Source organism: Pseudophryne corroboree, chromosome 5, assembly GCF_028390025.1.
Source record: "Pseudophryne corroboree isolate aPseCor3 chromosome 5, aPseCor3.hap2, whole genome shotgun sequence".
Lineage (NCBI taxonomy): Eukaryota > Metazoa > Chordata > Amphibia > Anura > Myobatrachidae > Pseudophryne > Pseudophryne corroboree.
The window spans coordinates 228205187-228231863 of record NC_086448.1 but is presented as its reverse complement, the minus strand read 5'-3'; the positions used below and the strand labels follow the sequence as shown (position 1 = coordinate 228231863).

The 26677-nt window shown below is 39.6% G+C and overlaps 1 protein-coding gene across 1 annotated transcript in view; it reads right to left on the bottom strand.

Moving 5' to 3' along the window:
- ADARB2 (adenosine deaminase RNA specific B2 (inactive)) overlaps window positions 1-26677 on the bottom strand; it is a 1046420-nt gene that overhangs the window by 158632 nt on the left and 861111 nt on the right. Inside the window, exons 6-8 of the mRNA XM_063922155.1 lie at window positions 14390-14558; window positions 6950-7101; window positions 4246-4414 (exon numbers count right to left, since the gene is read on the bottom strand). Coding sequence (XP_063778225.1) covers window positions 4246-4414; window positions 6950-7101; window positions 14390-14558 — 490 coding nt within the window. The remainder of the gene's footprint in view (window positions 1-4245; window positions 4415-6949; window positions 7102-14389; window positions 14559-26677) is intronic.

The following is a 26677-nucleotide window of genomic DNA, read 5'->3' as shown; positions in this document are numbered from 1 at the left end:
TTAAAGAGGCCCAATGTCCCAATGCTTCTAGAGAAACACCTCTGCACCTGTTGTTAATTTTATACCCTATAGTAGTGCCCTAGTTCATTTTATGAACCATAGTAGTGCGTTAGTTCACGTTATGTCACATTTTAGCGCTGCCAGTACACATTGGGCCTGATGCAGATGTGGTTGGAGTTGCTATCACTGCTGCTCCGTTGGAAGCAGCAGTAATAGCACTGTATAGTGTTGCAGCAGGAGGCATTTAGTACAAGCAGACGCCTCCTGCTGCTGTAGTGATTCGGCCTGCATCCTAGGAAACAGGCATTGGATCACGCACTGACCATCAGGCGACCTGCGGCACCCATTAGGATGCACAAGTCGCCCGTCACAGAGGCCACAAAATCTCCGACCAATAACAGACCAATTGCGTCTTCCCTTCCCCTAAATGGTGGCAACACACCTCCATTTTGGGAAACAGAGGGCGTCCCCTTCCCACCCAACAAAGGGCAGCAGACTGACAGTCTGCTGCTGTTCTGGTTCCTACATCGCAGGACTTATTCGCGCACGCACAGAACAGGTCCTGTGCAAGCACAAAGTGCGGATAATCGGTAATTTGTGGCATAAGTAACAACAACAACTGGACCTGAATGAGGCACAACATGCAACACAATACCCCCAATTCACATTATGACATACAGTGTCCCCAGTTCATATTATGCCAAACTATAGTGCCTCCACTTGATACTGTGGCATATTACAGTGTCCTAGTTCATATTACTGTATGTCACATTACAGTGCCCCAGTTCATATTATATAACATTATAATGCCCTCCAGTTCATTTTATACCACATGACAATTAGCAGGTCCAGGGGAGTAACTAGATATATTGCAGGCCCCAAGGCAAAACTTTGTAAAGGCCCCTATGTGCCACCCAATGGTGAAATATAACACGTGCAGTGTCTCAGTTCTGGGCCCCATAGCAGCTGCACTCCCTGCTCCTATGGTAGCTACGCCCTTGCCCACTATTATATGTATATGTTTACATATATTGAATTGCATTTCTTAATGATATTTGGCTAACACCATGGCAGGTTTGAATAGTTCTATGTAACTTCTATATGGGGCGATGGATATTTGCATTTTGTTGAATTTAAATTCATTTGTACTTTTATTTTGTATTTTGTCTATTTAATTACATGGTAAATGCGACTTTATTATTTATTAATAAAACTGTACACACTTCTAAAATAGTACTTAATTCAACCAGATTGCCCTGTTTAAAAACGGCTAGATTATACACACTGCATACTGTTTACATATAAATATATACATGCATCTGTACAGAGCATTCTCACACTCTGTTGTGTAACTTACTAAATAGTTAAGTATTAGAAATCTTAGTCCACTTGTAAATTTTGTTTAGGAACCTACAAATGTAGCCACGCTCATCCATCCAGCAGCTGCTTGTGCCGAGGAGCTGGTGCGACTTAGTATTCCTATTAGTGCATGTACTTAGTCGCACGTGCACACCCTAGTCGTGGGCTCACTTACTGCCCCTTGATCGCGCAAATACGCTAAGCTGCAGAATGGATGAGCGTGGCTACATCTGTATATAGCCCTTTTAATAAATAGGCAAAAAACGTGGTTTAAACTTATAGTAATATATATATATATATATATATATATACTGCTCAAAAAAATAAAGGGAACACTTAAACAACACAATGTAACTCCAAGTCAATCACACTTCTGTGAAATCAAACTGCCCACTTAGGAAGCAACACTGATTGACAATCAATTTCACATGCTGTTGTGAAAATGGAATAGACAACAGGTGGGAATTATAGGCAATTAGCAAGACACCCCCAATAAAGGAGTTGTTCTGCAGGTGGTGACCACAGACCACTTCTCAGCTCCTATGCTTTCTGGCTGATGTTTTCGTCACTTTTGAAAGCTGGCGGTGCTTTCACTCTAGTGGTAGCATGAGACGGTGTCTACAACCCACACAAGTGGCTCAGGTAGTGCAGCTCATCCAGGATGGCACATCAATACGAACTATGGCAAGAAGGTTTGCTGTGTCTGTCAGCGTAGTGTCCAGAGCATGGAGGCGCTACTAGGAGACAGTCCAGTACATCAGGAGACGTGGAGGAGGCCATAGGAGGGCAACAACCCAGCAGCAGGACCGCTACCTTCGCCTTTGTGCAAGGAGGAACAGGAGGAGCACTGCCAGAACCCTGCAAAATGACCTCCAGCAAGCCACAAATGTGCATGTGTCTACTCAAACGATCAGAAACAGACTCCATGAGGGTGGTATGAGGGCCCGACGTCCACAGGTGGGGGTTGTGCTTACAGCCCAACACCATGCAGGATGTTTGGCATTTGCTAGAGAACACCAAGATTGGCAAATTCGCCACTGGCGCCCTGTGCTCTTCACAGATGAAAGCAGGTTCTCACTGAGCACATGTGACAGATGTGACAGAGTCTGGAGACGCCAAGGAGAACGTTCTGCTGCCTGCAACATCCTCCAGTATGACCGGTTTGGCAGTGGGTCAGTAATGGTGTGGGGTGGCATTTCTTTGGGGGGCCGCACAGCCCACCATGTGCTCGCCAGAGGTAGCCTGACTGCCATTAGGTACCGAGATGAGATCCTCAGACCCCTTGTGAGACCATATGCTGGTGCGGTTGGCCCTGGGTTCCTCCTAATGCAAGACAATGCTAGACCTCATGTGGCTGGAGTGTGTCAGCAGTTCCTGCAAGATGAAGGCATTGATGCTCTGGACTGGCCCGTCCGTTCCCCAGACCTGAATCCAATTGAGCACATCCGGGACATCATGTCTCGCTCCATCCACCAACGCCACATTGCACCACAGACTGTCCAGGAGTTGGCGGATGCTTTAGTCCAGGTCTTGGAGGAGATCCCTCAGGAGACCATCCCCCACCTCATCGGGAGCATGCCCAGGCGTTGTAGGGAGGTCATACAGGCACGTGGAGGCCACACACACTACTGAGCCTCATTTCGACTTGTTTTAAGGACATTACATCAAAGTTGGATCAGCCTGTAGTGTGTTTTTCCACTTTCATTTTGAGTGTGACTCCAAATCCAGACCTCCATGGGTTAATAAATTTGATTTCCATTGATCATTTTTGTGTGATTTTGTTGTCAGCACATTCAACTATGTAAAGAACAAAGTATTTAAAAAGAATATTTAATTCATTCAGATCTAGGATGTGTTATTTTAGTGTTCCCTTTATTTTTTTTTGAGCAGTGTATACTATATATATATATATATATATATATTAGGACCAAGATTAGGACTCAGGATCATGAGGTTCACCATGACAGAGGTAGGATTTAGAATGACACTGTATGAAGCTAGTTAGAAGTGATATAGGGGTCTATGTACTAAGTCTTGGAGAGAGATAAAGTGGACGGAGACAAAGTACCAGCCAACCAACTCCTAACTGTCATTTTTCAAACACAGCCTGTAACATGGCAGTTAGGAGCTGATTGGCTGGTACTTTATCTGCAACTCTATCATTTTATATATTGCTAAGACTTAGTACATAGACCCCATAATGTCTAGGCTGAGGGATACTCCATATAACATATACATTTTTGACAGATGTCAAAACATATAAACAGATCTGACAATAGTAATTAATGTTCTTAGATAGAACTCATACAGTATAGAGAAGGACTAGAACTGAATAGATCCCAAGAATGAACTGTATACAGTCCAGAGATTGCATGTGTCATTACTCACATCACCATCCTTTCCCAGGGCGGAACCTCTGAATGTGTCATATATGTGATAATGTGAGGTGTGAATCAGTCAGAGGTAATACACTATTGTGCTTTTCATTTCATTTCTTTTGTATCCCTGACATGATTATTAAGTGATTATTCAATACTTTGTACATTAGCGAATTTCACCACAGGCTTATATGAGTGACCATTCTTTAAATACAACACATCTGCTCTACATGGTTTACCAACTTTTTATTCTACTTCATGTATCCTGAGAATAAATTGTAAAAAAATAAATTGTATTAACTAGATGAAACAATTAACCCTGCTCAGCCATCAAGATTCTGTTTTTTTACACTGTATATTGTACTGTTTTTAAATTTATGTTGTAAGTTCTTAGTTATTTACTACAATGTGATTAAAATTTCATGTTAGAAGACATGAAGTACTCAGCAAACTAATGATTTGAGTCTTCAACCAATATTTCTAAAGACATGGTGAACAAAATAGTTACCTGGTAATTTTGTCTGTACAGGACATTGTGATGAGTTGCTCTCCTGATAAAACTCCATCCCATGTTTGCACTGCAGGCCGAGTTCTAACTGGAATCGTCCCTTCGCCGGACTCTATTTTTGTACGTAGATGGCCTCGGAATTTCCTTACTATGTGCTTGCACCTGTTCACTATATTAAAAAATAAGTTTGTTATTTATTCCCTAAAGACAGATTAAAAGCCTGTGGTTGACTAACAATTTACTTATGCTTACTATTACAGCAGCTGCTGAAAGATTAGTAGAAGGAGCTTCAGTAAGCCAGAGGAGGAGAGTTTGTCTTCTTGTACAATGGGACTCTTACAAAAATATTTTATGGGCCCCACAAATGCGCCCTGTGATGAAACTAGAGTTTGGCCATACTATATGTTATCTTAAACTAAAAGTATTCCATATGTTAGTGACATCTGTGTCATCACAGTGTTCATTTTGTCGACAAAAATTTTGATTTAAAGTATTCATCGACTAAAGTTTATTTCAGGACAAAAATTAGACTAAAATCAGACTACAATGAAAACTGAGATCCACTGACTAAATCTTAACTAAAACAAAGCAAAAAAACCCAACAACAACTAAAAGACTAAAACTAAATTTTAAATCCTTCTTAAAATCAACACTGGATGTAGGGTTTAAAACACATTTAAAAAAAAAAAACAAAAAAGCAAAAGTTATGACTAAAACATTGATTAAAATTAGAGTAAAATGAAAACTGAAATCTACTGACTAAATGTTGACTAAATAGAAGCAAAAGAAAAAGACTAAAATGTAACTATAAACCAACTACAATTTTAAGTAAGCGGTTAAGACTAAAACTAAATTGAAAATCCTTGTCAAAATTAACACTGTGTTATCATTGGATGAAGATATTACTTTATCTAACAGTGGAATTTGAACTTGAGAGTTTATTAAGTCAGGTAGGAGTAGGTGTGGCATTTCTGGGTACATTTTTCAGATGGCTGATTTAGATGCATAATTATCATAGGGCACAAATTTCCACGGTGATTTTACCAGCGATAAGGCTTGGCTCTATACTTCAATTGTGCTAGCATGGCTATCTCTGGTGGTGACTCCTATCAAATGCCAGGTGTCCATCGGAAATAGTTTGGCATGGGAAAGCCTATCTATATTTTTTTTCACTGTGAAAATCAACCTTATTGCCACATTAATAGATGGACTCCTCAGTAGTTGATATAACAGTTTCTGTTAGGGAACCAACATAGTCATTGATCTAAGTCTAGTTCCAGTAAAATACATCTTTCTCTAAATAGTGTGAAAAGTTCCATAATGTATACACAAGTTGTAATACACAAGATACTCAATTTGGCATTATAATTTAATTAGTGTAATTTAAGTAGTGTTAAAGAATATAAAATGCTTTAGAAAAGACAAATTCTCTGGCTACAGCATTGTGAAGAGAAACAAGATTTACGACACGTCCTTAACTTCAAATAAACAGGAGAAAATTAGGCAAGCGCTAAAAAAATTTCACCTTCTATTGTGCTGTCCATTATTCTGTAAGTATAAGGGCCAGAAATTGTTTTTCTCCCCTAGGTACTTTGTTCTGTGGCCTATGAATGCTCAGCTAAATAATACCTCATTTTGTAAGTAAGAAGTGAGTCATGGAAAATGTGTGAACTACGTTGTACTGTTGTTATTGTAATTACCACATCAATTCCATCTCTGAATACAATTTGCTGTGTTTCATTTTATGTGTTTAATCTACAAATCACCATGCAACTATATTATAATACATTCTAATTAATACTTAAGCCACATACGCTTAATAATGAAGTTAACATCGCTATGACCAAAGAGAGAACATTTTCAGTTTCACAATGTCTCCGAAGAATACCTCCTGTTATTTTTACAATTTATCAATTTAATTCAAGGCTTTATGTCAAAGAGTGCACATTATGCACCTCATCCACCCTCTCCACAACAAGAGGAATAATGACATCAACTTTAAAGGGATAGTAAGCAAGATAAAGAATATTCACATACAGTACAGTACTATCACTATAAAGTTTAGCTATTAATCCTCACAAGAATATTTAGTATTTTAATTTTTAAGTCCAAAAAGCATTGGTTGTATAAAAGGGACTCAAACAATCACAATGAACAGAGTAAAAAGGAAGAGAAAGGTATTAAGAAGTAACTTCAGATGTTTGTTTGTTTTTTTGTTAAGATTGCAGGCATCCCCATATTTCTATCACGAACAATACATTGCATTTGTTCCACTTCTCTACATAAAAATTGTATATTTTGTCTACATAAATATGGTATATTTTGTCAACAGCGTAATGACAACATGTTCTGATTGACACCATGTACATAACATCGACATGTTAAATGGTGACACTGGGATTTCTAATTTATTTTAACCTAACACTAATCTAACCTTAACTACAGACTAGCCCTAATCTAATACTAATTGCAGCCAAACACTAATCCAAACCTAAACCTAAATTCAGATATTGACATTCTAGCTGTCAACATTCACAATGTCATCATTCTGAATGTTGACACTCAGACAATGTAAACATTCTGGAGTCGACTTTCAAAATGTGAACACTGAAAATGTTGGCTAACTGGCTGCATAGCCTTCCCATAAATGGTTCAGGAATGAAAAGTAGAAATTCAGACTTATGTACAAGAAAGACAATCTTACAATCAGATGTGATCTCGTAGGGAGAGTTTATCCGAGCATCTCCACACGGTGATGTGCTGACATATACATGGAATAGAATGTTATCTTTTAACCGGAAACCTCCTTCTTTTAACCGGATGAATATAGACCTCTCCCAGTCACTTCTCTGCGTGCTGTGAAGAGATGCGATAGACACATTTACACCAATGAAACAGAGACATCTCTACCATACTTACAGTAGATGCTTAATTGGCAGCAGAGGTGTAACTAGGGATGGAAAGCAGAGGCGCAAGCCTACAGTGATGACAAAACAAGTTTGGGAGGAGCGCAATATATATCTGCGCATTGTGGATAGCAATAGATGTGATTTTCACAATAAAGATGACATTCTCAGCATGTGATTGTTCCTGTATATTTGGACACATGCATAATGCTGTACCTACAAAATGTAATTGGTGAAAGTGGGGATGGGTAGGAGGAATTGCAAAATCCCTTGCCTACGGTGCAAACATTTGTAATCACATCTCACATATGAAAGGGAACGTAAACTGCAGGTAGCCAAAAATGGTATCCAAATTAAAATTATTTCTGAATGAATAACTTAAACCAGTGGTTATCAAACTGTGTGCCTAGGCACCCTGGGGCACCTTGGGAAACCTGCAGGGGTGCCTTAAGGTGCATACACACTTGCCGATAAAATGAACGACGTCACTCGTTTTCCCACTTCCTGAGCGACGTCGTTCACTCTCTTGGCAAGTGTGAATGCCAGCGACAACGGCTGATGTGCGGCACTGCAGGACGTTAATGACCCTCGGTGTGGGTGGTGCATGAATGCTCAATCTGGACTATCATCCAGGCGCTGCCTGCACGGGCCGACCGCTGAGTGACATCACTGAGCGATATGAATGGTCATATCACTCAGTGTGTACGGCCGGCCCGGCCTGGGAGGGGAAACACTAGACGATGTCACTCTATGAACGATGTTGTGTAGTGTGTATGCACCTTTAGATTGATGGTGCAGGAACAATTCAAATTATTTATGGTCAATGTAATAGGCAAACCCAGTGCTGGTGGCTGCCAATCCTAAAATATGTGTACAAACAGAAGCAAATCTTGTCCCTAACCACATAATTAAACCAAAAGATGATATATAAACACAATTTACTTAATTTAATATTTTTTTTCTAAATTTCGCAATATGAAACCTTTGACCTAGGGGCGTCATGAAAAAAATGTCTGATACTATAGGACAACGTGATTCAAAAAAGTTTGGGAACCACTGGCTTACACACTTTCAAACATTCAGGGTTTTTTTTTTAACTACATTTCATCTCACTTTAATTTCAGTTTTTCTTCTACATAAGGTCATTATCCACAACATGATGAATTGGTATGTATTGTATTAGATAGCTTAATTTTAGGATTGCCAGGCTTAAAACAAATCCACAGGTCTGGCACTCATCCAGCATAACACATCTAGACCCGGTTTCTCCTCCACAGTATAACTCACATAACCTCCGTAGGTGCGGCACTCAGGGCACAATCAATTAGACAACCAGCCTGTTTTCATAACGTTTCAGTTTTATAAAAAAAACTGTCTTCAAAATGCATAACTCCATGTTTTTTGCAAAATTGAAAAATTTAAATTATTGCAAGAACAATTGTTTAAATAAATAAGGCCTTTTAGGAGGGATGCTTTGAATATGCCGATGCCGGAGTCCTGACAGTCGGATCCCGACCATTAGACTAGCTGGAGGGTTAGGTTTAGGGACGGGTGGGGAAGGGGGTTTAGGGTTAGGCTGCAGGGGGGGGGGGGGTTGGGGAGAGGCTGCGGGGAGGGAGGGTTAGGGTTAGGCACCCCCAGGGGAGGTTGGGCTCAGGCTGCAAGAGAGGGGGGGTTAGGTTTAGGCAGCAGGGATGGGAGGTTATGTTTAGGCACCTCCAGGGGGTGGTTAGGTTCAGGCTCTAAAGGGGGAGATTAGATTTAGGCTACGAGACCAGATGGTTAGGGGGTAAGGAAAAGGCGGAAATACCCTCTACTCACCCCTGTCTGCATTTTGAACATCAGAACTCGGCGTCTTTATTATGACCACGGGATCCCTTGCGCCAGTCATCCATACTGATTCCTTTTAGAAGAACCATTGCTTTAAGGTAGTAGCAGCATCTAGACCACTTTATGCAGTGGCATCACTAGGGTTTGTTTGTGTCAACCAGTGTGTTAAATTGACCTAGCATGTGCTCAAAAAAGGGTGTGTGACCTCGTGGGGAAGAGGGTGTGGCCTCACAACATTCCCCCATTTTCATCCCTCTGGGGGGGTACTGAGCACTCCAGGAGTTGCTAGGCTACCCCAAGTAACTCTCCCTGCAATGCCAGCTCCTCCTCACCTCAGTGGTTCCCCTTCAGATTGTCCACACAACCTTAGTGATGCCAGTGGTTTTATGGGACTGAAGGCTTTGGAATGAACATGAAGGAGAATAAACCATTAGGAGTTTTCTATGGGTTGCCCCTTTAATGTGCTGGTGCAGCTTCGCCTTTAAGTTTTCACGTTTCTTATGCTGGGTTTGCTAGCCTATAGAACTGAATTGGGAGCGGTGCTTCATAGTTGTCAGGTGATGCAAGCAGATTAACTACAGTATGTCTTTGTTTCAGTTTACACAGAGGAGTGCAGCTTTTAATATCTGCATAGTACAGGTTGAGTATCCCTTATCCAAAATGCTTGGGACCAGAAGTATATTGGATATCGGATTTTTCCGTATTTTGGAATAATTGCATACCATAATGAGATATCACGGCGATGGGACCTACTGTAAGTCTAAGCACAGAATGCATTTATGTTTCATATACACCTTATACACATAGCCTGAAGGTAATTTTAGCCAATATTTTGAATAACTTTGTGCATTAAACAAAGTGTGTGTACATTCACACAATTCACTTATGTTTCATATATACCTTATACATACAGCCTGAAGGTCATTTAATACAATATTTGTATTAACTTTGTGTATTAAACAAAGTTTGTGTACATTGAGCCATCAGAAAACAAAGGTTTCACTATCTCACTCTCACTCAAAAAATTCTGTATTTCGGAATATTACGTATTTCGGAATATTTGGATATGGGATACTCAACCTGTATATATCAACGATTAAAGCGATCATGTGTCTCATTTATTTTGCAAGATAAGCCCAGATTTTCCAGCTGGAATTTAATAGGTCCTGTTTATAGGCTAATTTTCCTTTACTTTATTTACTGTAAAAATTACAAATTAATAAAGAAAACATTTTTTGAGCCTGGAAAACTCCTCTACTAAAATGAATATATGTAAATGACGTATTGGGCAGTGTTTTATCTAGTACCAGCCTCTATTGTATGTCTGCATTCTCCCTATGAATCTAAGGATCTACGCTAGTGCTCGTGGCACAACAATGCTCAGCAATACATTTACATATCGGTCATGTTATTTTTCTATGGTGTGGGAAGTTCTCTTAGCCAAACACAAGGCAGTGTGAAAAAAATATAACGTTTACTAACCTAATTATTTAAATGTTGAATACATTTAAATAATAAATACTTTAAGGTAATAATGTGAAATTAATTATAAAACATTAGTTTTCTGATCAGTCAGCCATATACGAGAAAATAATTAGTGAGCCAGGAGAGTAAGGTGCTCTATTTACTGAGCCTTGGATGGAGATAAAGTGGACCAAGATAAAATACCGGCCAATCAGCTTTTAAATGTCATTTTTCAAATAGCCTGTAACATGACAGTTAGGAGCTGATTGGCTGTTACTTTATCCCCGTCCATTTTATCTCCATCCAAAGCTTAGTAAATAGACCCCCATATAGTTTTTTCTACTCCAGTTATAAAATTAAACAAGAAGTGACACTCATTATTTGGATTTGGGGCACAGAGACCGTAACCTTCCATCTAAGCTGGAAGCTCTCCCAAGTAGGGCCCTCTTTAACCTCTTGTGTCATTAGACAACAACCTCATATGTACTTGCTTGTTTTTTTATATGATTTATATGATGTATGATAGGTTAGTCGGACTATCAGGCACGTTTCACTCACAAGCAATAGAACTAGCTCAGACATTTGAGGACTGTGGGTATAACAAAGAGAAGGTAATGAAGGCCAAGGGAAAAGTTAGTTGTATGGAACGGAAAGATCTTTTGTCCAACAATACCCAGAGGGACAGAGATAGCAGATACGAATGGGCATTTGTCACTGAATTTAATGTACAACATAAAGCCATAGAACGTATTCTAAAAAAACATTGGGGACTCCTGAAGAAGGATCCTGTTATTGGCACCCTTGTGCCTGAGAGACCGGTACATATTTACCGTAAGGCCCCTAACCTAAGGAATAAGCTGGTCTCCAGTGCCCTTCCACCACCTCCGGCCCCTTTAAGAATCACCTCAAAGGGATTCTATAGATGCGTGGGTGTATAGGTTGTAAGAATGTGAAAAGCGAGGGCAGCAATAAAATCGAAAATGTGCTTATAAAAAATAACAAAGTGGACATTATAGATTTCGTAACCTGCGACACAAAAAACGTCATATACTGTATGCCATCAGATGTAAATGCAATTTATTTTATATTGGTCGCACTTCATGCCCCCTAAAAATTAGAATGGGGGAACATATCAGGAACATAAAGAAGGGGCTGGAGAGCCACTCTTTGTCGTTACATTTTAAGACCCAACACGGTTCATCTATTTCTGATATCACTGGCTTTTACGGTCTGAGACACATTAAGACAACTATCAGAAATACCAATACAGCTCCTCTCCTGGCAAAAACAGAGATGAACTGTATTTTTAACTATAACACTCTCAGCCCAAACGGATTGAACTGTGATTTTGAATTAAAATGTTTTTTTTTAGCACTTATGGGTCATTTGTTTTTCTCACTGTCAATCTTTGAGCATTATGTAATTTAAATTATACATGACCACTGTTGTATTTATTTATATATTTACCCACTTATTAGATTTACTATACATTATTGGCTGAGAACTGTATCTGTTGCAATATTTTATTGTCTGGCCGATTGTCTCTCTTTCTGTATAATAATGGTTTTACAATCAGACCGTTTTACTTAAAACTACATTTACTATGATGCCTCATTCTTTGTTCCTGTTAGAATTGAGGAGACTTCCGGCTGCTATACACTGTTAAACTCCAATACCCAGAACTATTGGGAAAATGTGTGACAACATCCTGTTGATGAACTACAGGATGACATCACTTCCGCTGATGGGACCATAATGCCGGGCAGAAGTAAGGAAACATAATGCTCACAAACCGGAGGACGGCCACATCCTGTTATATGGTCCACAATATGACATCACTTCCGGTGAGATCAGACGGAGGACGGACTACATTTCCCATGAGCATGGGGGAAATGGGAACTTCCGGCCAGCGTTACTTTTTAAATTAAGTCCTGTATTGGTGCAATTTATGTATGATCCATATGCAAAATTTTTTAATGTGGTAAACAATTTATCGAATATATTTACTGAACAAAAAATGTAAATATTTAGGAGGAATTTGACCTGAAATCCAATTAAGCACGTGAAGTCATTTCCTGCAAAAATGTAATTGGTTAGTGACAGTATAAATATCAAGCTCCTGCACACTCCATCATGTCTTGATAAAGGTTATTCACCGAAACGCGTTGACACAGGAGTGTGAGTAGCTTCATACCTTCCAGCTGATGTTTGTTACTTTCTTTTGTTTTTAACTTTGCATGTTTTTTGATGTTGGTGCAACTTTTATTCACATTGCGTGTGGATTTTTGTAACATGTTTTTATACGGAACATTTTATGGATTTTTAATCCAATAAATATTGCTTTTTCTGACTACCACGGACCTGAGTGCTCCAGTGCTTTGTATGAAGATTTTCACCAGCCGTGTAAAAGATACCTTTATGGGAGCACCAACACACTATGAACTGTGAGTTTGGGTACGCCATACCTTTAACAGGCCTCCAAAAAGATACCTTGATGTGTTTTCTTCCCCTCCTTCTGTTGTGAGTGTTGGGGTACGCTCCTGAATATTACAAATCCTTGGGTAATACCACTAAACTGGTTTTGCATCTAGAGAGTGAAAGACACCAGAGCGGTTTCTAAAGTGATTGGGGCACTATTTGGTTTTAAAGATACCTTGATGTGTGTACTCCCTCTACCTTTTGTGTGAGTGGGGTACGCCTTTGATTAAGTCCCTAAAACCCCATATTCTTACTCCCTGGTTGTTAAGGATATACTACACATTGTTTTGTTTGTTATATCTTTTCAAATTGGGACACATGACCCGGACATACATTATGAGAAAAAGAACCTAGGACAACATTCAACACAAAGATACCTTGATGCGTTTACCACCCTCCCTCTTGCTGTGAGTGTTGGGGTACGCCTTCTAATTATTGTAAGCTGACTACTTTTGGGTAACATCACCTGACTGGTTTGCACTTTAGAGAATGAAAGACAACAGACGGGACTTTTAAAGGGATCAGGGCACTACTCGGTTAAAAGATACCTTGATGTGTATACTCCCTATATCCTTTGTGTGAGTGGGGTACGCCCTTGAGCAGCTTCTAAAAATCTGTATTCTCACCTCGTTACTTGTTTAAGAACAAACTACACATTGTATTTCTTTTGTTATAATTTCTTCTGGGGTACCCATTCCGTTTATATATCACCTGAAGAAGAATTGGAAATACGAGAAATTCTCTGCACCTCTCCTAAAAAGGTATTAGCTTCTTTCCTATTAAGCGCACCGTATGTTATACAGGTCCAAAATTTGTGTTGTGTGAAATTGTGTTTTAAATGTGGTGACATTTATTATTTGGACCTGAACAACCTGAGCTGCTTTGCGCCACATTGACGCACTTTCCCCCAAAAAACTTATTTTTCTAGTATCAGGCACTACAGAGTTTTGTGGAGTCTTAATTAAAAAAAACTGATCATGATGATTTTAGTTCATACCTGTTCAGCTGAATAAATGTGTTGGTTACTGTTTATTTCTAGTGAATGATTTAACTGTGTGTAAGCTTTACTGTACTTCCTCTGAAACACAAGGACATTCTGAGTACAGAGCAAAAAGAAATAGCCGTCACCACGGGAGATGGCAAATCTAGTTTCCTATCAAGCGGTTTAGTTCCAGTTGGTTAAGTTCTAAGTTTTTCATGAATTATGTAAACAAATATCTAAAAGTGTCCCTCGACTTGCACTAATCTCATTCTTGATGAAAGGAAATGTGCTTTTATGGACCAGAATTGAAAGATAAAAGTTGTATAAAATTGCTTTGCCTATTTCCTCCGTATATATTGGTCACTCTGTATCACAGACTAAATAAACGGCTTAAAAGAAGTGTGGATCAGACATCTAGAGGGCAAATTTGTCCCACAGCAGATGGTATAACGTCTCTCATCTCAATCAGTAGATTTCAGTTTACCTTAGATGTAGCTCTAGCTGAGTGTAAAGGAAATGGATGAAAGCTCTTCTCACTACGACTTCTGCATGGCAGTCATTGACCACCAGTCCTTGGTCATTAAGGTGCTCTCCGTTGATACATTTAGTGCCAGATGACAGAGCAATGACCTGTGCTTGCCTTAGGTCCAAACCTGTAATACAGATGTATGCAACACTGTAAGAGAAAAGGCTTTTTATAACCTTGTACTTATCTAAAATCCTTGGAAACCTTCTTTTAACATTTTTTCAATGACATTTTTTAAGATGCTTATGAAACCAACATAGCATATACACTTACACACCTAACATTTACTAGTAAACCATTGATTATTAAATAGGGACACTGTAACGTATATCAATCAATATTATGGAGAGTGTCTAGCTCTCTCAATATGTGCGTCTTATTCACACAAATAAAGCAACTGACAGTGACAAAACTACTTTGCTAGATTACACTGATCAGTTTGATGTGCAACATTTGTTCCACTGTATGCGAATGAGTCTAAATCTGTAAACAAAGAGCTACAATGCAGGAACCGTGGCTTTTTCTCACATCAAGTTCTGTTGTGCTTCATCTGCAAGTTTGTACGCATTAAATCTAATTCCTTAGTGCACAAAGTTGAAGTCCAGCACTCTACTCTACTTTGGGCCTACTTCAGACCTGATCACAGCAGCAAATTTGTTAGCTAATGGGCAAAACCATGTGCACTGCAGGTGGGGCAAATATAACATTTGCAGAGAGAGTTAGATTTGGATGGGTTATATTGTTTCTGTGCAGGATAAATACTGGTTGCCTTATTTTTACACTGCAATTTAGATTTCAGTTTGAACACACTCACCCAAATCTAACTCTCTCTGCACATGTTGTATCTGCTCCCCCTGCAGTGCATATGGTTTTACCCAATAGCTAACTACTTTGCTGCTGCGGTCAGGTCTAAATTAAACTCCTTGAGTGGTTTTTCATTGTTTCTGTGATGCGAACAAGATGCAAAATGTAAAGAAAAAGACTCTGCAAATTGTGAAGTGGCTCAGTCTCGCTGGGCATCTTGTACTGTATGGTGTATAGACACTAGGTGCATCAGGGACACATCTTTATGTAATAAATCCAGTATAGCTGCAATGCATTCATTATAACACTCCTCCAGAGCTCTGGATGGAACCTTAGGAATGTAGGAACCCTCCTGATGAGGTCACCTGGTTGCGGTAGGTGGGCCCATATTTTTGGCCAAAAGTATGCTAAGCACCTCAATTTTACACTATGTTATATTGCAGAGTTTATTATAATTGGGCTACGTAAAAGAGTGTGCACCTGCATTTTCCCTTTTTACTGTGGGGAAAATGAATGAAAAAATATCAGTGGGAGGATGCTACTAAAAGTATTAGACAAAACAGTAACAGGCATTAGTACTGAAATGTTGGGTCTAAATTACTCCAGGATGTGAATATGCTAATAGGCGCAGGTTGAATCCTAGTGTAGGCAAATTAAGATTGCTCTTTAATCACATAATTTGTGAAAGAACAGAAAGAGTGTTTTATTAGTGCCCCCGCTGTCATTTATATATTACAATCTGACTTGCAGCACAACATTTCTGACAAAAACAAATGTATTGCACAATAACCTATCTTCTGTACATGTACCAGGCATCACGTTGGTACCCCTTCTAGAGTTTTGGAGCTTCTTTTGGATCTGATCTTTGGCAATATTATATTTCTCATACGATTCAGCCTACTCCACATAGATACACAATGTAATTTCTAGATTTTAATGATATTTGGGGTCTTTAATATTTACAGTTCAATTCCTATAACCAATTAAGATCATTAGATAATCAATATTTATGTTTAGATGTTTTCCACACAAAGGAGAACTTCACTATGGAGTCTGACTTGGACAGTGATACTAGAGGCATCTAATTTATTGTGGCTGATCTTTAAGTTATTATTAATAGTAATAAGAAAAGATGGGGCTTTTTATATTGGGTGTAAATATCTGTCCTACAGGACAGACAGTGGAAGCAAAGGGTAATCTGGTAGAGTCCTTGAACTTGCATACTGTCCTTGCTTACATACTGTATGTATGCCAGGTTAGTGGTGCCGCAAAGTATAAAACAGACCCAGTGTGGCATGATGCCACTTGGGTAACCTCTGTTAAAGGTTTTCTAGGAAATTTTGTAATACATTAATTATTCATTAATATGAAATTATTTAGGGTGCGATTCAATTTGCAGTGATGTATACGAAGTGCCGTCAGAATGACATCATACAGTGGGAACGCTGGCACCTAATAGTCAACAACATCACCAGTTTTCTCTTGCACCCCTTATGCACAGAGGTGCATAAGAAATATAGTCCGCAAACAACAAAGGTTGGTTATGATTGCAATGCTAAAGCAGAACACAGCACAGAACAGCTATTACTGGATCTCTGTCTAGTGCTACTATTAAGAAAAAACATGAACTTTTACTGTGAAAAACACTGAAGCAGACGCAGCACTAAAACCATTGCTCTTTCAGCAAGAGACTGACAAAACAGCAATGCTAGCCAATGCCTGCAGGACCCAGCCATGGTGGTAAGAAGACAGTATTGCCATCAGCTACAGACAGGCGTTTCCATAGACAATGCAATAGCTTTAAAATCTGTGCTTACATCTAATAGCTGTTAGATAAAAGGCCCCTGACAGAATTTTCTTGTTCAATCAATAACTACATCCTTGGAGCGCACATACTATATGAGGCAATAAACATCTCCCACTGAGGGGGGAAAACGACCAGGTTGTTTATGGGCTGCTAAAGCCACTGCTGGTGGTTACAGAGTCCTTAAAAATGTACCTATCACTAGAAGCACTAAATAAAATCTAGAAATCAGTTTCAGTTCTTTTCCACTTTTGTTGGCACAGAAATCACAGATAAATCATTTCCTGCCCATCCCTTGGTTCAAGGCTATAAAAGACAGAGTAATCAGTATTATATTTCTACAGGCAGGACTACTGTATACTGTATACCTATATATTTCCTAAAATAGACAATATAATATGATATATATCTCTCTCTCTATATATCTCTCTCTCTCTCTCTATATATATATATATATATATATATACACACACACACACACACACACACACACACACACACACACACACACACACACACACACACACTATATATTTGATCATTACACCTAGGGAAAGCAAAATGAGTATAAGACAAAAACAATGGTCAGATAGAAATGTCTTTACTGACATATAGGTTTTCAGCTTGAATATATATTTTGCTTTTGTCTCTGTTCACTTTTCAAAGCTTTTAAGTTGCATGAAGATCTTCTGAGTGAGCTTAGTTTCCCAAAAGGCCACATACCTGTAGCGTAAGTGCAATGCTTGACTAGCCCTATAGCAGTCTTCTTAGCATAATACACTCAATAACACTTTGCATTGCAAAACACTTTGTTGTGTTGCATAATTAAAGTTACCCTGAAGCTTAACCCATAAAGACAATACAAGAACATTTTGCATAATTATACCTTTGAGATTTGTTGTAGGTAATGTCGTTTTGCTGGCTAAAATATACACTGGAACAATCCAGATACTGTACTCTGTTATTTTGTAGAAAAGTATCACATCTCCAAACTGTGACAGTAATAGTATTGTATATTTTTAACTCTGAAAACAATGTACAATACAGACATATATGTGTGTGTGTGTGTGTGTGTGTGTGTGTGTGTGTGTAATAAAAGTATAGAGCCACTTGTGAGGGTGAGAAACCCAAATTAACAGTCTAAATTTGACAATAAAACACTCCCTTATATGTCATAGGGCGAGTAAGAAATCTCACATCTTTTATGATATATGTGTTGATGGTTTTTTTTAAACTACTTTTATATGTCTCCTGAAAATAAATTTGTTGTGGAAAAAAAGTTTTATAAAAATTTTTCTTACTTCGTCCCTATTCTTAATTATATCTAGACTTCTAAATACACATTTTTTAACACCATTGGTCGCCAGAACCCCTATTCTCCCAAAACTTATATATATATATATATATATATATATATAGATATAGATATATATATATAGATACATATACAGTGGCGTAAGTTCATCCACGTCGCCCGGAAGCAAGTTAGAGTTTGGTGCCCCCAACCCTCGAAAAAAGTGCCAGGACAGAGGTGACAGGGCCAGTACTTAGATGAAAGGGAAAGTCCAGTGGGGCCAGGACAGATTAAGACAGAGGGGACAGGCACAGGACAGAGGTGACAGGGCCAGGACGGAACAGAGGGCCAGGAAAGATGGGTGACAGGACCATGACAGAGGGGACAGGGAGAGTACAGGGATGACAGGGCCATGACAGAATAGAGGGGACAGAAGAGAAGGGTGTCAGGGACAGGACAGAGGTGACAGGGCCAGAACAGAACAGAGGGGACAGGAGAGAGGTGTCGAAGTCAAAAATATTACATAAAGAGAACATACAAACTCTACACACATATAAGTCGCTATACTTGCAAATACGCGCAGCGAACACAGCAATATATGGTAACACATGCATTTACACGGACATGTCACAGAGATGGATTCGACACTTATCTCATACAGTACATAATTGTGGTGGTATCAAGCGCCAGACATCATGATGATTTAGAATTGTATATAATGAAGTAATGTCATGTATGTGTATTATTTGAACAAAACCAGATAGACTGGTCATGTTTACTATTGAAGCAACCAGATTGATGTGTAGATTCATTTGATGCTTGTTGTGAAGTTGTGGGACATTGCAGCGGATAATAATGATTAAATGTATAAAAGCTAAAATCACTCTTATTAGGACAGTGGACAGGAAACTCAGGCCAGCCCTTTGGATGTCTTCAAGGCTGAACCTGATTAGCATATACAAAGGGACTGGTGACTCATCGTGAATCCCTCCCCCAGAAACTAGATAACACATTGATCACACAGGAGCTCAGTTACTGTAAGGTCTGAGACGATGATGGAGTTATTGCCAGCTCAGTTCCTGTTTTGCTCTCAGCGTAAGATGGAGTCCCGGCATGATTTTACAGAAAGAGAGACATAAGCATTGAGGGAATGGTATTGTATCGCTGGCCTGTAACTGTATGTAACTGTATGTATTAACTGCTTACTGTGTGAGTTGTAATCATGTAATTATAGGTATACTGTACTTTGTAATATATTGAATCTATATCCTTTTAATAACAAATATATACATCAATGAGCTTTGGAACACAGATAATGTGTGGGTGTATTGTTTTCTCTTATGGGATGCAGTGTTTTGCGATGTACAGCGCACTTTGATCGTATATGGTAATAAGAGGTGCAGGCGTTTACAATATATATTAGAGCGGGCATTTTAAATATTTGTGAGAAAGCAATTTGGCATTCACAGATGGGGGCTCGTCCGGGATATCAGGGTCTTAATGATGCACTGTACATTATAAACGCGACGCTGTGGTCAATCAGCTTGTGATGGACGCATCCTGACGCTGAGAAAATCATATCCGTGTGTTCTGTTGTGTTATCAGTAAGCCAATGATATGAAAATTATAGGGTCAATGCATTTCTCATAATATTTAAGATGCTAAATTTTATTTTTATTGTTGCAAAACAAGGTTCAAATAAGTCATATTGTGTTTGATTCAGATTGGATTGTTTATCTGTTAAGTAGGTTTAAAAGTTGCTGCATAGCCTTGATATAGTTTTTTTTTTAACTCAGGCCTAAAATAACTTCTGGTGCTTGTATGGTGTGTGATTTCTTTGTGACAAAGGAAACCGCGGTCTGTCCTCCATTTTGGACTAACCACATGGCCTGTCCACCATTTTGTGTAATCCTCATGGATGTGGAAGAGAGAGGAGCAGAGGCCATCTTAGGAAGGTCATTTTCTAAATAGCTGATTTTCAGTTCAGCTCAGAACAATCAGCTTTCCTTGGTCACATCAAACACCATTTATGAGTTACCAGTGCATTTATTTAACCCATGTCATAGTCAATTACAAATAGTTTCAATTGGGCCTAGTGAGAGTTAATAGTGAGATGAATACTTGATGTAAGAATTACACACAGATATAAACAAAGTTTTTTTTTCTTTTTCCTCCAGGATTTAGTTAAATCTGCTTGCTAGTTTAGGATAGCTATTGAAATGTTAATTAACCTGTGTAACTGCTTTTTCTTAGCAGTAAAAAACACTTTTACAGGCAGGCAAAAGCACATAGCTTTGATATGCAAATTAGAAGCACTGAATGGGTAAGGTGTCTCATAGGAGACCAGTGAATGGTATATTATATATAATATTATTATAATTATGTGTGTGTTTATATCAGTGTATGTTCTGCAAGATAGCTATCCAATCTGAATCATATCATTTAAATTATTGATTATTGCTAGAGTCATTATAGATCTGTGTGAAATAGGATACATTTGTTGCTATATAGTTAAAACTGAAATAAATGTTTAAGGAAGTAAGTGTAAAGCACAAACGCAGTCTGGCCTGGTTGTAAAGGTTTATACAGAAAAAACTGTGTGTTGTGTTAAGTGAGCGATTATAGTTAGTATTGCTCACATTTATAGAAGCTGTGTGATTTGTTTTATTGCGGATGCAGGATTTTGTACACGTGTCTCGGACAAAGTATAAAATTGCGCACGCAGCGTAAGAGACACGCACGGTCGCGTGTTTGCACAAAGTGCGTAAGAATGCAGGCGCTAAGTACAAATTACACAATAGTGTCGTTTAGTTCAAAGGTGGGATAGTAGACATTTAATACAATAGCACATAACTATCAGATTTCAAAAGCAGGTTACTCTAAATTTAGTTAAAAAAAACCTGTATTGCCTCTGGGGTACAGCTGTCTATCTGAATGAAAAAAAATTCTGTACAGAAAAAAACAAAGTGTATTTGAGTGAGTGAAAGCGGACAGCATGGAACTGAACCCAGAAACTGAAGTGGTCTGAAGTGGTAATACCGGGTTAGTAGAGGCCCGGCGGCATAGGGTTTGAAACCTTGCGTGATTAGAACTTATGTGGTCTGAAGTGGTATTAGTGATCCCATACACTGAAGTGGTCTGAAGTGGTCTGGAGTGGTATAGGCTAGGTGATCTACAGCAATGGTAGGGCATATAGATAACTAGTATCTATAGGCTGTGCTATTGCATCGCATGTCCGTGTGTTCTGCACAGCACAACGTGATACCATTGTGTCATATGCGCTGTGGGAGAGCATACGCAGACGTGATTGCATAGACAAAAGGGTTTTTTCTTTGACAACGTCGGGAAATCTCCCTGGTGGGCTTCACTGGAAAGGGTGAAGGATAGTTATCTAATTTCTCTGTTTTTCACCCTACAAACAATTCCAGTTGAAAGATACTGAAAAGGAATTTTTCGCTGCCTCTCTCAGAAAAATATTACAAACAGAACTTCCACCGAAAGAAATTAAGGTGTTGTAAGGTCTGATAGGAGCCCTAAGTTGGGTATATTGCCTTCGCTATCGACAGTGTATGGTAGTACTGGCCAATGTGGGCGGTGAGCGGGTGAAGAGCGCTCGGAGAACTTTCACCGTCACCTTATATTGAGTATTTTGGTGTTTGTGGGAAAAGGCCCACAATTATGGGAGCCGGTTGCTCAAGTAAGGGACGTTTAACCAGGGTTCAGGTTGAAGAGCCGCGGCCCAAAGGGTCAGTGAGGTTTGTTATGTGTGGAAAATATGGTTCACACACTGAAGACTTTTTGTCTGAATGGGTACGTATGACTGACAAAGATAGGGTACCATTCCCTAAAGTGGGCAGCTTTGAACCAGAGTTATTGCAGAACTTAAGCAGTAAAATATGTCTTCTTAAATACCGAAAACAAAGGTTCAGCCATACAAAGTGTTTAAACCTGTGGCAGCAAGAGGGGTTGGTGAGTTTGATCCTAAGGTATTGCAGGTGGTATGTCTAACCAAAGTCATATAAGACAAGAATGGAAATATAAGAACTGTTTGAACTTGTAGCAACAATAAACAAGTAGGAAGAAAAAAAAAAGAGAATGCAAGTACACCGCCATATGTAGATGTGGAAGCAGTTACGGCCAGCATACAAACTATAGAAAATAATAAAAATATGAAAAATATGGCTGTAACCTATATATGTACTAATGAATGTTGAAGTTTTATTTAGGAGAAGGTGACCTGATCGTTTTCAGCCATTTCTCATGCACCCAGAGGAGTATCCAACCGGTAAAAGAAGAGCAGTAGCCTGTGGGGGAAGTGGCTGAGACCAGTGGAACAGGTAAGTATGGTATCATTCGTGTACATATATAGTAAAAACCAAAAAATAAATAAATAAAACTAAAAAAATCAAGAAAGTAACGTCAGAAATGGAGAAAAAAACCTGTCCGCACATTAGTATTTGCCAGTAGGAAAGCGGACAGAGACAAGGTAACCCCAGGGTATTTCTTTCAGTTACCATATAAGAAGTATTCATTCCTAGTAATGCCCCTAGTAAAGATGAACTCGGAAATGTTTGTTGGACCATGTACAGACCCTTAATACGGGATGAGAAGGATTGAATGAAATACTTTGCATGACCTAGAAGCTTGTTAAACCTTTTTATTGTTTTTGTCTCTTTAGTAACAGAAAACTCTCCATCTGGATAAGACCACTGGTAAACACTAATTCGGCAAATGGGAGGTGGCTGTCTCTGTGCAAATGGATGGGCTCAATAAGGCATTGAGTGTCAGGGTGCAGACTTCCTTGCAAAATTGGAAATGGGTCACAGTAGCTAATCTTAGATAGTGTGCTATTGAACATCACAAGAATAGTGCTAGGCGCAGAGAACAACAGGTGGAGAGGTTGAGGACGGTAAGTATACTGGCACATACAGGAAGGACCCATCAGTCCAAACCCCAGATCCCTAATGGTCAATAATATGTTACACTTGTAGGAAGGAAGGGCATTTTGCCAGAGATTGTAGGAGTAGTAGGACACATAGTCAATATAGATCCCCTAGACAGAAAACACAAGCCACATTATTAAACACATAGACGGGACCAAGGGACATATAGTAAGGAATCATAAGCCATATAGAAAACACAGATTTGGCTAATGGGAAGAACAAAATAAATGCAACATTACCCTTTGACAAAACTTGAAGACTAATGTTGCATTCTGCTGATCTAGATGCATGTCCATCACAGGTAGAGGAAATTATCTCACAGATACCGGGTTCCCTATGAACTTAGGATGGACAGGATACTGGATTGATGGCTGGGATAGTCCCAGTAGAGATAAGACACACAGAATTTTTTTTTAGGGGTATAGACCAAGTAGAGAATCACTTCCCCGTAGTGCCCAATCCAGTTGTCAAATTTTTATAAAATCTTCACCGCTACAAACTCATCTGTCACCAACCTCTAGTCTGTTTCTCTACAGTTTCCTCTTCATCTTTTGCGTTCACACAGGGTAGTACAATACATGGACCCAAGTACAGTTCAAACTCCACATGCCTAGGTCCTTCAGAGTTCTGCCCGAACCCAGTATATCTCAACAGCACGATGACACCAGTATTACTGCAGTGTGCCTTGTCATGCACAAAGGGTGGAGAATGGGAATACTGGTGAAGGGAAATTTTGTATAGACACTGATATGCCTGTTGGTGAATGGCAAACCTGACATTTTCTTTTTCATTTTCTTCTTCTTTCTCTCCTCTAGAGAGATTTCTTTTTTCTTTTTTTTTTGAGTTATGCTCATGGTACTCTACATTGCAAACACACGATAGTTAAATTAAGATACAAAAAAATTGTGTTCCCTGCAGGAAGAGGCAGTCTGGAGGACAAAGGGGTATGGCCAGGAGTCCTCAGGACTGTGGGCAGGTGGACACGGTAAGCCAGTAGCCCCCAGAGCATACCTTCCAAGTCTAGCTGAGGTGGCACACGGTCTGACTCATCTAGGCAAAGAGGGTAGGTGCAGGCTGATGAGAGCCTACTGGTGTGCACCAGGATTCTATTCTCATGCAGGTAAGAGAGCAATGACCTGTCTTACTTGCTTGAGGAAGAATATTGGTAAAGCAATACCAACAGAGCCATCCCATATCCCTCCTGCAGACGGATCTTTTCAGGAAATACAAATCGACTTCGTACAGTTAACACCCTTTAGGAATTATTGTTATGTATTGGTGTGCACTGATGTTTTCTCAAACTGGGTAGAGGCATTTCCTGCCGCCACGGATGCTGCTGTGTTTACCGCAAAGGAAAATTGCGCAGAAATTTGTGTGTAGATAATGGTACCCCTAGAAGTAGGAGCAAAGCTTGAAATTGTACTATTGTGATCATAGATACTGCCACTAGTATTATGTAGCTTCGGAACCACTCCCAGATCTTCACCTAACGAATCACCCTCTTCGAAATTTGGTTTTGGTATTTGTGTTTTTTTTGGTTGTTTTTGGAAGACTACCTCATGTCATGATTGATCCGCCCAATGATCAGAAATACACCAATGAGGTGACAGTACAGTACCTTATTGAGATGAGCCAGCATTTGAGAACTTGACAAAAGAACTTGAAACTGTTGATTGCTGGTATGCCAAATACTAACTGTCTTGATTGTGAACCAAGAGACTGTGTGATTGTTCTTACGCTCAGGTTGCCTAATAGACAGGTGGGAAGGACCATACAAAGTTTTGTTGACAGCACTAAAGGTCGCCGGAAGAGAGACTTGGGTCCACTCGTCCCACAGCAAGAAGGTCGCTGACCCGGAGAGAACTCGTGACAAAGTAGTTTATTGCTCACATTCATCGAGTTTGTGTGTTCAAAGTGAACTGTGTGTTCCAAGTGAACTGTGTGTTCAAAGAGCAAGGTGGAAAGCAAAGTGAACTGTGTGTTCCAAGTGAACTGTGTGTTCAAAGAGCAAGGCAAAGAGATCGCAAAAGTATCACCAGAGACTCTGTTCCGTAAAGACTGAGAGGCGGCACTGTTGAACACTACCTGAGCGTGCTAAAGGATTGCAGAAAGACCAGTCATTGTAATTGATTTGTTATGAACAAGAGTTGTTTTGTTCTATTTCTCTTTTCTCTCTTTCCCGCTGACAAACATTTTCTTTCAGGATATTCTATTTTTGCGAGGTTTTTTTTATGAGGAGTCGAGTGTGGGACTGGGACTGGTTCTGTAGGAAGGAGTGATTTCCTTATAGGATCCCAGGATTAGCCGATCAGTTTGTTAAAGTCAGAGAAAAATCAAAGTTCTAGTAGTTATGGAGTTCAGAGGTAATCAGTAACAATCAGACAATGGCTATTCACACATTGCAGATAAAGAGCTCATTAATATATGTGGAAGAAAGGTTTATGAGTGGCTCTCCCCGAACTCCGAAGGTTTATGTTATTTAGGAAGGACACTACTTATAACCCTTGTTCAATGATTAAACAGACCTAGCATACGTTCCAGAAATGGAAACAATGTTCAGAAAATGATAGGAATATGTAGATCATGAAAATTTTATATGTCACAGTCACGATTGGTTTGTGTCTTCTTCATCTACCCAGCAGAACCTCAATCGAATCCAAACATCAGTGTACAAAGACGTAGGTACATGTATGTGTGAAATGTTCGTCGCAAATCAGACATTATAGGCCAAAGCACTGTCCCAGCATACTCTATAGGTTTGTTATGATTCCAGCACTCTGGTCTGAGGAGATATTATAACAAGGACCTGAGCACTGGAACGTAATGCTGGGAAAGGAAGCGGGAATGGAAAATAGCCCCTGACGCCCTAACTCCGTTGTCTCGCCCGTGCTGTCAGAAATCCCTTGCGAGACTATGGTTGCTTGAGCCCATGGCAGCCGCGTTTGAAGGGCGGATTACGTCTGCCCAACTCCGATGCCCCCTCAGGTCTTAATGGGAGACAAAGGGAAATCCGAGACAGGGTGATAACAAGGGGCCCTCTAACTCAGCAACAAGGCCAGGGGCTACAAGGCAACTTAAAACTAGAATATGTGCGGAAATACCGCCAGGGAAAAGGACAACCAAAATACCACTTGTCCACTCTCCTATCCGGCACCGCCGAGTTCCGGAGAGGACTTGTGGAAGCGGAACCCTCCGTAAATGCTCCGAAACAGAATACAAAAAATATAGCGGGCTGAGCCGCAGCACACGGCAGAGCCGCAACACACGAACACCACACGAGATTCTTTGGCGACCGTGGCGGACAATAGAGGACCAGAGACTTCTTGGGATGAGATGATAACTCCAAGATTTGGGAACTCTGAAGACAGGAATGACCGGACACAGCAGGACAGGAACTGACG